At 39.4% G+C, this 14588-nt stretch overlaps 1 protein-coding gene across 1 annotated transcript in view; it reads right to left on the bottom strand.

Moving 5' to 3' along the window:
* LOC128641367 (retinol dehydrogenase 8-like) overlaps window positions 1-14588 on the bottom strand; it is a 101499-nt gene that overhangs the window by 17547 nt on the left and 69364 nt on the right. Inside the window, exons 3-5 of the mRNA XM_053693995.1 lie at window positions 8725-8904; window positions 8089-8182; window positions 1543-1726 (exon numbers count right to left, since the gene is read on the bottom strand). Of these exons, the coding sequence (XP_053549970.1) occupies window positions 1543-1726; window positions 8089-8182; window positions 8725-8904 (458 nt within the window). The remainder of the gene's footprint in view (window positions 1-1542; window positions 1727-8088; window positions 8183-8724; window positions 8905-14588) is intronic.

Genomic DNA, 14588 nt, shown 5'->3' with positions numbered 1-14588 from the left:
AACAAATTTGACAATAGAAGTAAACTGGAAAGTTGTTTAAAATTGTATTTTCTTTGCATAAATGTTGATACCAAACTTCTGTTTTTTCTATGTATATTATTCATCCTGATTTGTATAATTTAAAAACGTTTGACCAAGAACAGGCATCTTGATAATATCAACAAGGTTTTTTTGTTTTTTTATATGATGTATGAAGATATTGAATGTTATATGTATGTCTTAATTGCTCAATAAAGAACAATAAAAAAAAAATGTATGTTCTACCTAAATCATGAAAGAAAAATTTTGGGTTTCATGTCCCTTTAAGTGAGGTAAGCAGTAATAGCGCATTTTGCCACTGGGAGACCAGTGCTCTTACTGGGAAAAAACTCCTTAATGACACATGACGTGGAGGGTATTTTGTGTTGTTAAGGGGGTTGAAGAAATCAATGGCAATCAAGCTTTGTTTTATGACTCATAACAAAAAAGTCAAGCAAGGAGATCCTTCTTGCCTACTTCTGCAGTAACATCCGTGTTCTATCTCCATGCTGAGGGGAAACGTGATCATTAATAATAATAGAAACATTGTGACCAGTTTGTTTGCACAAAATGTTGGGATACTGGTTGTTCTGATACCCCTCCTTTATTGCACTCCTGTGTTTGCCATCCTAATCTTTAAATTGTCACAGGTTTTTCCTACATAAAACAAACTACACAAACAAACTACACGGACAGTGCAACATGTAAACCATGAATGGTTTAGTACCCTATGCTAAAAAATATTTTTTTTTATGGTGTGGATGTAAGAAATATCAGCTTGCAAACATCCAATTACAGTTACTACACTTATAGCATCCAGGACATGCTTGACTCAAACGTTGTTTTTTGTCAGATAACAATAGTTGGCTCTGTATCTCAATTCTCTTGTCTAAGTATGCTGCAGCATTGAATGAACTAGCTACATACTACACAGGTATTACTTAAAGGGCTATGATACCCAAATGTTTAAACACTTGAAAGTGATGCAGCATAGCTGTAAAAAGCTGACTAGAAAATATCACCTGAACATCTCTATGTAAAAGAGAATGATATTTTACCTCAAAAATTCCTCAGTAGCCACATCCCATTGTAAAGGACTTCTAAGCAGCCAATCAGTATGTCTGTCCCGGGACAGCTAAGGGAGTGAGCTTACGTGAACACTCATCTTATTTCCCTATTCAATTTAAGGAAGTTTACTATGAAATCTCATGAGAGTTAAGTGAAATCTCATGAGATCACAGTAAAAGAGTTCATGACCTTAGCACTGCTGATGCTGATTGGCTGCAGTTCATTTCTTCCTTTTTTCTTTTTTTTTTACCTGCAGCTGAGCAACAGAGCTGAGGAAATTTTGAGGTAACATTTCTTCCTTTTTTACATAGAGATGCTCAGATGATATTTTCCTGTCAGCTTTTTACAGTTATACTGCATCAGTTTTAAGTGATTTAGCATATGAGTATTATGTCCCTTTAAATTAGTGCACAAATGATATAAAAGCTAGTTCTAATTGTCCACAATTATTCTCACCTCTGCAATATCTTCAGGTGTCTGTCCCAGACTGGAAAATACAGCTTTATAGTTCTTCAAATAGTAGTTAGTGAAGATATCTGCTGTTTCACGATCTATTGAAGAGTAATTTCCATTGAGCGCATCCTCATAAACTTTCAGCTCAAACTCTGTCACCACAGGACCAGGCTCAATCAGTGTTAAGCTAAAATACACACGACATACATGATACTTGTACTTCATGGTGATGTACTCAAGTAGTCCTAGTATAATACAGTACATTGATTTACTTTTCTGCAAACAAGCTGTACTGATCTGGTTTAAAGGGACAGTAAAGTCATACAACTAGATTATGAGTTTTGAGTGCTATAGGGAAATTAACTAACCCAACAAAAGTTGCGTTATTTAATCCCCTATAGCGTTGCCATTACAAGTTTTTCAAAACCCGCCTTGTGTGTGCGATATGGTGATTTTAAGCTATAATGCACAAAAAACAAGCACTGTTTTGACGTGCTCGTGCATGCTTTCCCCATAGACATCAATGGGGAGAGCGGATTAGAATAAAAGTCTAACACCTGCGATCGCGGAAAGAAAAGCTCAGTAACGAACCCCTATTGATGTCTATGGGGAAAAAGAAAATAAAGTTTAAACCTAACACCCTAACATACGTCTAAACACCCCTAATCTGCCCCCGACATCGCTGACGCCTGCCTACAGTTATTAACCCATAATCTGCCGCTCCCAATATCGCCGCCACCTAAATAAAGGCATTGACCCCTAATCTACCGCTCCTGATATCGCCACCACTATACTAAAGTTATTAATAGCAAAAAAAGGGGGTTAAATAAACTAGCGCTTAAGAGTTAATATCCCTTGCCTTATTCTCCTACTATCTACTTCCCAGATAGAAAGGTGTATAAAGTGAAAAAGTTATGGAGATTAGGCGCTTAATCTGCAAATTACAAATGCTTTGATGAACTTTTTAGATACACAAAATTACAACCAATATAAGTAAACAGCCATTGTGGGGACACCATTTATAATCAGTCTTGCATTTAAATTTTTTTAACTAATTGTTAGTTTTTGCTACATATTTGTAATTTTAAAGTTGATGGAATATAGATATAAAATATCAAATAGAGACAAATATTATTAATTGTGTTGAAATAAAAGAATACATTCTATCTAAAATCTTTGAACAAAGGATACAAAAGAGCAGATAAATCCTTTTATTTGTGTATGAAACAAATGTATATCTGAATTTTAGAAATTTTATGAATTGATCGATATAGTGTTGCAACACTTAGGGATTGTGATTTATTTTATCTCGGTATTATCATGTTTTTATTTTGAAAATAAATTGTAGAAGAATTTTTCACTTATTCTGTCCAAGGTCCAGTTTTTTCTACATATTTAGCTAACGAATTCCATACACACCTTTATCCCTTTTGCAGATTAAGCGCCTAATCTCCATAACTTTTTCACTAAAGTTATTAATACCTTTGCCGCCGCCCCCAACATCGCCACCACTATATTAAAGTTATTAACCCCTATTCCGCCGCTCCCCAACACCCCTGCAACTAAATAAAGTTATTAACCCCTAAACTTCTGGCCTCCCACATCACTACCACTAAATAAACCTATTAACCTCTAAACCGCCAGCCCTCCACATCGCAACAACCTAAATTAAACTATTAACCCCTAAACCTAACCCTAACACCCCCTAACTTTAACATAATTAAAATAGATCTAAATTAAATTTACAATTATTAACTAAATACTACCTATTTAAAACTAAATACATACCTGTAAAATAAAACCCAAGCTAGCTACAATATAACTAATAGTTATATTGTAGCTAACTTAGGTTTTATTTTCATTTTGATAGGTAAGTTTGTATTTATTTTAACTAGGTAGACTAGTTAGTAAATAGTTATTAACTATTTAATTACTACCTAGTTAAAATAAATACAAAATTACCTGTGAAATAAAACCTAAGCTACCTTACACTAAAACCTAAAATTACAAAAAATAAAAAAAAAATACCATTACAAAAAATAAAAAAACATTCCATTACAAACAAAAAACTATTAATAATAACTATTTACTAATTAGTCTACCTAGTTAAAATAAATACAAACTTACCTATGAAATAAGTTACCTATGATATTAGTTATATTGTAGCTAGTTTAGGTTATATTTTACAGATAAGTATGTATTTAGTTTTAAATAGGTAGTATTTAGTTAATAATTGTAAATTTAATTTAGATCTTTTTTAATTATGTTAAAGTTAGGGGAAGTTAGGGTTAGGTTTAGGGGTAGGTGTTTGAAAGCCAATAGGATTTAAGCAGCTCTCATTCTATTGGCTGATTCATTATCCAATAGAATTAGAGCTGCTTAAATCCTATTGGCTGATTTGAACAGCCAATAGGATTTTAGCAGCTCTAAATCCTATTGGCTAATTCAAATCTTTCAGCCAATAGGAATGCAAGGGACTCCATCTTGAATCGCGTATTTTGCATTGAAGATTCAGTGTACGGCGGCGACCATATGAGGATGCTGCTCCGCGCCAGATGTTTTCAGGATTGACCCGATCCGCGCCGCCGGGATCAAGATAGAAGATGCCATCAGGATGAAGACTTCTTGCCGCTTGGATGAGGACTTCGCCGCCGGGATGAAGATTGAAGAGGCCGTCTGGGTGAAGACTTCTCGCCGCCTGGATGAGGCTTTCTCCGCCGGGATGAAGATCGTTCAAGCAGGACTTCAAAAACTGTAAGTGGATCGTCGGGGGTTAGTGTTAGGTTTTTTTAATGATTTTTTGGGTCGTTTTATTTATTTAGATTAGGGTTTGGGCAGCAAAAGAGCTAAATGCCCTTTTAAGGGCAATGCCCATACAAATGCCGTTTTCAGGGCAATGGGTAGTTTAGGTTTTTTTAGATTTAGGTTTTTTATTTTGCAATGCCCCACAAAAGGCCCTTGTGAGGGCCATTGGTAGTTTTTTGTAGGCTAGGGGATTTTTTTTATTTTGGGTGGGCTTTTTTATTTTGATAGGGCTATAAGATTAGGTGTAATTCTTTTTTTATTATTGGAACACTGATATCTGTCAGGATTTCCTGAATATTCCTTGACATGTATATATTTTTTTTTAGAAGACATCTCAAAGTATTGATCTAGGCCCATTTTGGTATATTTAATGCCACCATTTCACAGCCAAATGTGATCAAATAAAAAAAATCGTTCACTTTTTCACAAATTTGTCACAAACTTTAGGTTTCTCACTGAAATGATTTACAAACAGCTTATGCAATTATAGCACAAATGGTTGTAAATGTTTCTCTGTGATCCCCTTTGTTCAGAAATAGCAGACATATATGGCTTTGGGGTTGCTTTTTGGTAATTAGAAGGCCGCTAAATGCCACTACGCACCACACATGTATTATGCCCAGCAGTGAAGGGGTTAATTAGGGAGCTTGTAGGGTTAATTTTAGCTTTAGTGTAGTGGACAATCTTAAGTATTGATCTAGGCCCATTTTGGTATATTTCATGACACCATTTCACCGCCAAATGCGAGCAAATGAAAAAAGACATTACATTTCTCACAGTTTTAGGTTTCTCACTGAAATTATTTACAAACAGCTTGTGCAATAATGGCACAAATTGTAATTGTTGTAAATGCTTCTCTGGGATCCCCTTTGTTCAGAAGTAGCAGACTTATATGGCTTTGGCGTTGCTTTTTGGTAATTAGAAGGCTGCTAAATGCCGTTGCGCACCACTTGTGTATTATGCCCAGCAGTGAAGGAGTTAATTAGGGAGCTTGTAGGGTTAATTTTAGCTTTAGTGTAGTGTAGTAGACAACCCAAAGTATTGATCTAGGCCTATTTTGGTATATTTCATGACACCATCTCACCGCCAAAAGCGATCAAATAAAACATTGTTTTTACTTTTTTACTAATTTTTTCACAAACTTTAGGTTTCTCACTGAAATTATTTACAAACAGCTTGCGCAATTATGGCACAAATGATTGTAAATGCTTCTCTGGGATCCCCTTTGTTCAAAAATAGCAGACATATATGGCTTTGGCGTTGCTTTTTGGCAATTAGAAGGCCGCTAAATGCCGCTGCGCACCACACTTGTATTATGCCCAGCAGTGAAGGGGTTAATTAGGTAGCTTGTATGGAGCTTGCAGGGTTAATTTTAGCTTTAGTGTAGAGATCAGCCTCCCACCTGACACATCCCACCCCCTGATCCCTCCCAAACAGCTCTCTTCCCTCCCCCACCCCACAATTATCCCCGCCATCTTAAGTACTGGAAGATAGTCTGCCAGTACTAAAATAAAAGGTGTTTTTTAAAAAAAAATATTTATTCAGCTGATAGCTTTTACCCACTCCCATAATGTTTTTTCCCCCCACTCCCTCTCAATTCAGGGATCATTGGGAGTGGTTGCTGCACACGCACCCCCCCCCCCCCCCCCTGAACGCTCCCGGGAACCCGGCGTGCACATTGCACTTACAGGAACCGTATGCCGGGTAGCGATGGGCCGCTCACCCACCCACCTCCCTGCTAAGCTTCCACCCACCAACAAACGGCCCCATCGCTACCGGTGCAGAGAGGGCCACAGAGTGTCTCTCTCTGCATCGGATGCTTGTAAAAGGGTATTGCAGGATGCCTCAATATCGAGGCATCACTGCAATACCCTGAGAGCTTCTGGAAGCGATCGCAATCGCTTCCAGCACTCAGTTAGACAAAGGACTTACCAGGTACGTCCATTGTCACTAACTGACAGTTTTTGCATGACGTACCTGATAAGTCCTTTGTCGTTAAGGGGTTAAAATTGTTTGTTCTACCTAAATCATGAAAGAAATGTTTTGGGTTTCATGTCCCTTTAACTTTGTCATTGATGGATTGAATACTTATTAATGCATTGCTGATGCATCTATTTTACCTTCTGCGGTTAGTTTTTAATGTTTTAATTGTTAATGAAATTCTGCATTTTGGGTTACGTGCACATGGGTATGGACAGTAATAAACCACCTATATACTTTTTTTAAATGACAACATTCATATAGTAAATTATGCAAATACATTACTTAAAGGGACACAAAAAATAAATGTTTCTTTCATTATTAAGATAGAGATTACAATTTTAAAAAAGTTTCCAATTTACTTCTTTTATCAAATTTGCTTCATTCTCATGTTATTTGTTGAAGAGATAGCGTGCACTTGCCTGAAGCACTACATGACAGGAAATAGTGCTGCTCTTACTAATATACAACATTGTTGCACAAATGTTTTCTTTCATGTTTCAGATAGTGCATACAATTTTAAACAACGTTCAAATTTACGTCTATTATCTAATTTGCTTAATTCTCTTGTTTTCCTTTCCTAGGTAGGCTCAGGAGCAGCAATTCACTACTGCGAGCTAGCTGGTGATTGGTGGCTGCACATATATGCCTATTGCCACTGGCTCACCTTCTGTGTTCAGCTAGCTCCCAGTAGTACATTTTGCTCCTTCAACAAAGTACACCAAGAAAATGAAACATTTATTACTAGAAGTAAATTGGAAAGCTGTAAAAAAATGTTGTTCTATCGGTATCATTAAAATACATGTTCGGGGTGTTAGGTCCCTTTAAACTAACACATTTATTAAGAAAGATCTGTAAACATATTTATGTTTAGAGTCTAGGCACCTCTACCCCCCCCCCCCCCCCCATTTCCTGTTTGACAGCTTCATAATCTGTTTTACTGGAATCTATCTTCATGGGCTCTCATATACATATAGGACAGGAACTTCTTGCTGATCAGTCATTTTGTTTTCATTTAGGACATCACATGTAGATCCATTACATCTCACACCACTTTATAAATAGCTTTTCAGTATCATCTCTGCTAATATGAAGCTTTTCATCCATCTTTGTTAGCATCTGAAAAATGATTGTGTTTGTGTGAGCAAAACCAATTTAGCTAATATAAGTTTATCATTCGTTTTGCTAAAAAGATTTTTACTACTTTAGGTTTCCATGTACATAAGGTAAATTACCCTTTATTACCCATTCCCCAGTTTTGCAAAACCAACACTGTTATATTAATACACTTTTTACTTCTGTGACTAACTTGTATCTAAGCATCTTCTGACCGCCCCTAATCACATGACTTTTAGTTATTATCTATTGACTTGCATTTTAGCCAATTAGTGCAGTGTCTTCCACTAGCCACAGGCGTGATCACAATGCTATCTATATGGACTACAAGAGCTAGCTCTCCCCTGCTGTGAAAAGTAAATAAAATAGAGGCGGCCTTCATATGTGCCTTCCTAGGTTTGCTTTCAACTAGAATACCAAGAGAACAAAGCAAAATTGTTGATAAAAGTAAATTGGAAAGTTGTTTAAAATGACATGCCCTATTTGAAAAATGAAAGTTTTTTTTAGACTTGACTGTCCCTTTAATGGATTTGATAAAGGAAGCACAAGAAGTATGTGTCAGAATATTTATTTCAGATTGTGCTGAACCTGTCCTGACAATTTGCATCAACCCTTCAGTTAGACCCAGAATTACACTGTTAGACTTACAAAATGTTGAATTTGAGGGTCTGGAAAACCAAACTCTCACAGAATCCTTCAACAGCAAACTTGGAGGCAGCGTATAAATCATTAAACATGATTCCTGGAAACAAAAGCAGATCGGTTTTTGAGTAACAAGAGACAAGACGGCAAAGGAGTCGATCACACTCAAATAAATATCAACAGAAATTGACCATTAAGGCCTATGGGTATTTTTGTAGATAAAAAATATTTTTTCTTAAGGATTGTGATTAATCTCCTAGCACAATACAGTTGGACCCTAAATCACCAGCCATCCAAGTATCACTACAGTTTTCAGTCAGGGGACAAAAGAAAAAAGTTACTAGTCCAGTTAACGCTAAAGAATACTGCAATTTCTTTCTATGGTTAATTTTCTAAGCGCTAATTGCCACCGCAAGCTTGCGATAGCAATAACCAGCCACTTGTAATGGCTGGTAAAGTATTGCGCGCCTGCAAACGGGCAGATTTGCCCATTTGCGGGTGAGCAATAATTTAGCGCTCCACTTGTAATCTAGCCCTTAGTGTTTTATATTGTGTTAAATGACTGGCAGGTTGTTTCAGAGGGCTCAGAAATATCCAACATCTAGTCTACATGTATTTACAAAGAGTCACATATGTACAGACCTTGAAGTCCCATCACACTGCTGATAACAACAATATGGCCAGATTTTCTCTTTTTCATATCAGGCAGAATCTCTTTGATCATCCTCACCACGCCAAAGAAGTTGGTGTCAAAGACCCCTTGCATATCCTCGATGGACTGGCTCTCAATTGGTCCAATCAGCCCAACACCTGCATTATTAACTGCAAAGAAAGTGCAGCCACATGCACAAAAAGTGAGAGGAAACTATGAGCAGTGAAGATATACAGCAGCCAATCTCTCCCATAATTTACTGTTGATTTACACAATTGTTTTTGTGGCATACAGAATCTAACGAGTTTGATTTAAAGTGGTTGTGTCTTTCTTATAGGGACAGTGTACTAATTGGTTTCTCGTGACTTGTTATATCTTTAGGTATATTTATTTAGGTATATTTTTGTATGTGAAATAGATGCATCTGCTAATAGAAACCACAACCCAATCAAATGGGCTGCGCTTGAATGGAGAACATATCTTATCTTTTCTCTATATATATATACATAAACAAATATATAAAGATAAAGGAGCTCTTTGCAAACACTTTTTAATACGCTACAGCAAGTGAAATAGATAATTGGAACACATGGGAGAAAAAAAAAATCTCAGTTCACTGTCCTTTTAAAGTATTTTTCCTTACATAGAAAACATGATTTCTCTTGTAAGGTGTATCCAGTCCACGGGTTCATCCATTACTTGTGGGATATTCTCCTTCCCAACAGGAAGCTGCAAGAGGACACCCACAGCAGAGCTGTCTATATAGCTCCTCCCCTAACTGCCACCCCCAGTCATTCTCTTGCAGTTCTAGACAAGATAGGAGGTATCAAGAGATATGTGGTGACTTAGTGTAGTTTTTACCTTCAATCAAAAGTTTGTTATTTTTAAACGGTACCGGCGTTGTACTGTTTTACTCTCAGGCAGAAATTAGAAGAAGAATCTGCCTGGAGGTTGATGATCTTAGCGGTTTGTAACTAAGGTCCATTGCTGTTCTCACGCATAACTGAAGAGTATGGGAAAGACTTCAGTTGGGGGAACGGTTTGCAGATTACCTGCTTTGAGGTATGTTCAGTATATTTATTTCTAGAGAGATGATAAGATCTAGAAAATGCTGACAGAGCCTTGTATAATTGAGGTAAGCCTGATGCAGTGATTTAACGACTGGGTTCATGCTTACAAAAAAGGGTAATATTCATGTTAATACTCATATTTCTTAGTGACAAAACGTTTACATGTTATATAGAAAAAACGTTTTTTCTCTGAGGGTGATAAATCGTTTTTTTGGGGCCTAGTTTCCACATGGCTAGTCAGATACTCCCAGGAGTATTTTCTTAAGGCCCTCTGACATCGAGTGCATGGGGGGAGGGGCCTATTTTCGTGCTCTAGATGCGCAGTTCTTATTCAGACTGAGACATCCAGCTTCCCTAAAGGAGTCCTCTGGCATCTGAGGACCACTATAGAGGGATTATTCCTTTCCTAAATCGTATTTGAGGGCAGGTAGGAGCCACAGCAGAGCTGTGGCAAGATGTTTAACTGTTTATTAATGTTTTTAAACGTTTTTCTAATCCGGTTTGGGGCCTAAAGGGTTAATCATCCATTTGCAAGTGGGTGCAATGCTGCTTTAGTCCCTTATACACACTGTAAACATTTCGAAGAGTTTACTACTTTTTAACACTGTTTTGCAGTTTATGTGTTAGTTTTTTTCTCTTAAAGGCACAGTACCGTTTTTATATAATTTCTGTTTCACATTAATTAAAGTGTTTTACAAGCTTGCTGGTCTCATTACCAGTCTGTTAAACACGTCTGACATAGAGGAAACTCCTTGTTCAATATGTTTAGAAGCCATTGTGGAACCCCCTCTTAGAATGTGTACCAAATGTACTGAAATTTCTATAACTTATAAAGACCACATTATGGCATTTAAAGATTTATCACCAGAGGTTTCTCAGACTGACAAAAGGGAGGTTATGCCATCTAGCTCTCCCCACGTGTCAGAACCTATAACTCCCGCTCAAGTGACGCCAAGTACATCTAGCGTGTCCAATGTGTTTACCTTACAAGACATGGCCGCAGTTATGAATCATACTCTCACAGAGGTATTGTCCAAACTGCCAGGGTTACAAGGAAAGCGAGACAGCTCTGGGGCTAGAACAAATACAGAGCTTTCTGACACTTTAGTAGCTATGTCCGATATACCCTCACAATGCTCCGAAGCCGTGGCAAGGGATTTGCTATCTGAGGGTGAGATTTCAGATTCAGGGAAGACGTTGCTTCAGTCCAATTCTGAAATGACAGCCTTTAAATTTAAGCTTGAACACCTCCGCTTATTGCTCAGGGAGGTTTTAGCGACTCTGGATGATTGTGACCCCATTGTAGTTCCAGAGAAATTGTGTAAAATGGACAAATACTTTGCAGTGCCTGTTTACACTGATGTTTTTCCAGTCCCTAAGAGGTTTTCGTAAATTATTACTAAGGAATGGGATAGACCAGGTGTACCGTTCTCTACCCCTCCTGCTTTTAAAAAGATGTTTCCCATAGATACCGCCATACGGGACTCGTGGCAGACGGTCCCTAAGGTGGAGGGAGCAGTCTCTACCCTAGCTAAGCGTACAACTATCCCCGTCGAGGACAGTTGTGCTTTCTTAGATCCTATGGATAAAAGATTGGAGAGTCTCCTTAAGAAAATGTTTATCCATCAAGGTTTTATTCTCCAGCCTCTTGCATGCATTGCCCCAGTTACTGCTGCAGCGGCTTTTTGGTTCGAGTCTCTTGAGGAGGCTCTACAGGTGGAGACCCCGTTAGATGATATTTTAGACAGGATTAAAGCTCTCAAGTTAGCTAATTCCTTTATTTCTGACGCCGTTTTTCTTTTAACCAAACTAACGGCTAAGAATTCAGGTTTTGCCATTCTGGCGCACAGGGCGCTATGGCTTAAGTCCTGGTCAGCAGATATTACTTCAAAGTCTAAGCTTCTTAACATCCCCTTCAAAGGACAGACCCTATTCGGGCCGGGCCTGAAGGAGATCATTTCTGATATTACTGGAGGAAAAGGTCATGCCCTTCCTCAGAATAGGTCCAATAAATTAAGGACCAAACAGAATAATTTTCATTCATTTCGAAACTTCAAGAGTGGCGCAGCTTCAACTTCCTCTAATGCAAAACAAGAGGGAAATTTTGCCCAGTCTAAACCAGTCTGGAGACCGAACCAGGCTTGGAACAAGGGGAAGCAGGCCAAAAAACCTGCTGCCGCCTCTAAGACAGCATGAAGGAGTAGCCCCCGATCCAGGACCAGATCTAGTAGGGGGCAGACTTTATCTCTCCGCCCAGGCTTGGCAAGAGACGTCCAGGATCCCTGGGCATTAGAGATTGTTTCCCAGGGATATCTTCTGGACTTCAAAGCTTCATCTCCAAAGGGGAGATTTCATCTCTCACAATTATCTGTAAACCAGATAAAGAGAGAGGCATTCTTACGTTGTGTTCAAGACCTACTGGTTATGGGAGTGATCCACCCAGTTCCAAGGGAGGAACAGGGGCAGGGCTTCTATTCAAATCTGTTTATAGTTCCCAAAAAAGAGGGAACTTTCAGACCAATCTTGGATCTCAAGATCCTAAACAAATTTCTCAGAGTCCCATCCTTCAAGATGGAGACTATCCGAACCATCCTCCCTATAATCCAGGAGGGTCAATATATGACTACCATGGACTTAAAGGATGCTTATCTCCACATTCCGATTCACAGAGATCATCATCAGTTCCTCAGGTTCGCCTTCTTAGACAGGCATTACCAGTTTGTGGCTCTTCCCTTAGGGCTAGCCACGGCACCAAGAATCTTTACGAAGGTTCTAGGGTCTCTACTGGTGGTTCTAAGGTCACGGGGCATAGCGGTGGCTCCTTACCTAGACGACATTCTGATACAGGCGTCGACTTTTCAAATCGCCAAATCCCATACGAACATTGTCCTGGCCTTTCTGAGGTCTCACCGGTGGAAGGTGAACGAAGAAAAGAGTTCTCTCTCCCCTCTCACAAGAGTTTCCTTCCTAGGAACACTGATAGATTCAGTAGAAATTAAAAATTTTCTGACAGAGGTCAGGTTATCAAAGCTTCTAACTTCCTGCTGTGTTCTTCATTCCACTTCTCGGCCGTCAGTGGTTCAGTGTATGGAAGTAATCGGCCTAATGGTAGCGGCAATGGACATAGTTCCGTTTGCCCGTCTACATCTCAGACCACTGCAACTTTGCATGCTCAATCAGTGGAATGGGGACTACACAGATTTGTCCCCTTTGCTAAATCTGGATCAAGAGATTCTCTTCTCTGGTGGTTATCTCGGGTCCATCTGTCCAGGGGAATGAGTTTCCGCAGGCCAGAGTGGACTATAGTGACGACAGATGCCAGCCTTCTGGGCTGGGGCACAGTCTGGAACTCCCTGAAGGCTCAGGGTTCGTGGACTCAGGAGGAAGCCCTCCTTCCGATAAACATTCTGGAACTGAGAGCGATATTCAGTGCTCTTCAGGCTTGGCCTCAACTAGCTGCGGTCAGGTTCATCAGATTTCAGTCGGACAATATCATGACTGTAGCCTATATCAACCATCAGGGGGGAACAAGAAGCCCCCTGGCAATGTTGGAGGTTTCAAAGATAATTCTATGGGCAGAGGTTCACTCTTGCCATCTGTCAGCTATCCATATCCCAGGAGTAGAGAACTGGGAGGTGGATTTTCTAAGTCGGCAGACTTTTCATCCGGGGCAGTGGGAGCTCCATCCGGAGGTATTTGCCCAGCTGATCCAACTATGGGGCAAACCAGAACGCCAAGCTTCCTTGTTACGGGTCCAGGTCAAGGGATCCCCAGGCAGCGCTGATAGATGCTCTAGCAGTGCCCTGGTTCTTCAGCCTGGCTTATGTGTTCCCACCATTTCCTCTCCTCCCTCGTCTGATTGCCAAGATCAAGCAGGAGAGAGCTTCGGTGATTTTGATAGCACCTGTGTGGCCACGCAGGACTTGGTATGCAGATCTGGTGGACATGTCATCCTTTCCACCATGGACTCTGCCGCTGAGGCAGGACCTTCTACTCCAAGGCCCATTCAAACATCCAAATCTAATTTCGCTGCGGCTGACTGCTTGGAGATTGAACGCTTGATTTTATCAAAACGTGGTTTCTCCGAGTCGGTCATTGATACCTTGATTCAGGCTCGAAAGCCTGTCACCAGGAAAATCTATCATAAGATATGGTGTAAATATCTTCATTGGTGTGAATCCAAGGGTTACTCATGGAGTAAGGTCAGGATTCCTAGGATATTATCCTTTCTCCAAGAAGGACTGGAGAAGGGATTATCAGCTAGTTCCTTAAAGGGACAGATTTCTGCTCTGTCTATTCTTCTGCACAAGCGTCTGGCAGATGTTCCAGACGTTCAGGCGTTTTGTCAGGCTTGAGTTAGAATCAAGCCTGTGTTTAAACCTGTTGCTCCGCCATGGAGTTTAAATTTAGTTCTTAAAGCTCTTCAAGGGGTTCCATTTGAATCTCTGCATTCCATAGATATCAAGCTTTTATCTTGGAAAGTTCTGTTTTTGGTAGCTATCTCTTCGGCTCGAAGAGTTTCAGAGTTATCTGCCTTACAGTGTGATTCCCCTTATCTGATCTTCCATGCAGATAAGGTAGTCTTGCGTACCAAACCTGGGTTTCTTCCTAAGGTGGTATCTAATAAGAATATCAATCAGGAGATTGTTGTTCCGTCACTGTGTTCTAATCCTTCTTCAAAGAAGGAACGTCTATTACACAATCTTGACGTGGTTCGTGCGTTAAAGTTTTATTTACAAGCTACTAAGGATTTTCGTCAAACATCTGCATTGTTGGTTGTCTAC

Source organism: Bombina bombina, chromosome 1 (assembly GCF_027579735.1).
Source record: "Bombina bombina isolate aBomBom1 chromosome 1, aBomBom1.pri, whole genome shotgun sequence".
Classification (NCBI taxonomy): Eukaryota; Metazoa; Chordata; class Amphibia; order Anura; family Bombinatoridae; genus Bombina; species Bombina bombina.
The sequence above is the reverse complement of the archived record's forward strand: the minus strand, read 5'-3'. Positions and strand labels throughout refer to the sequence as shown.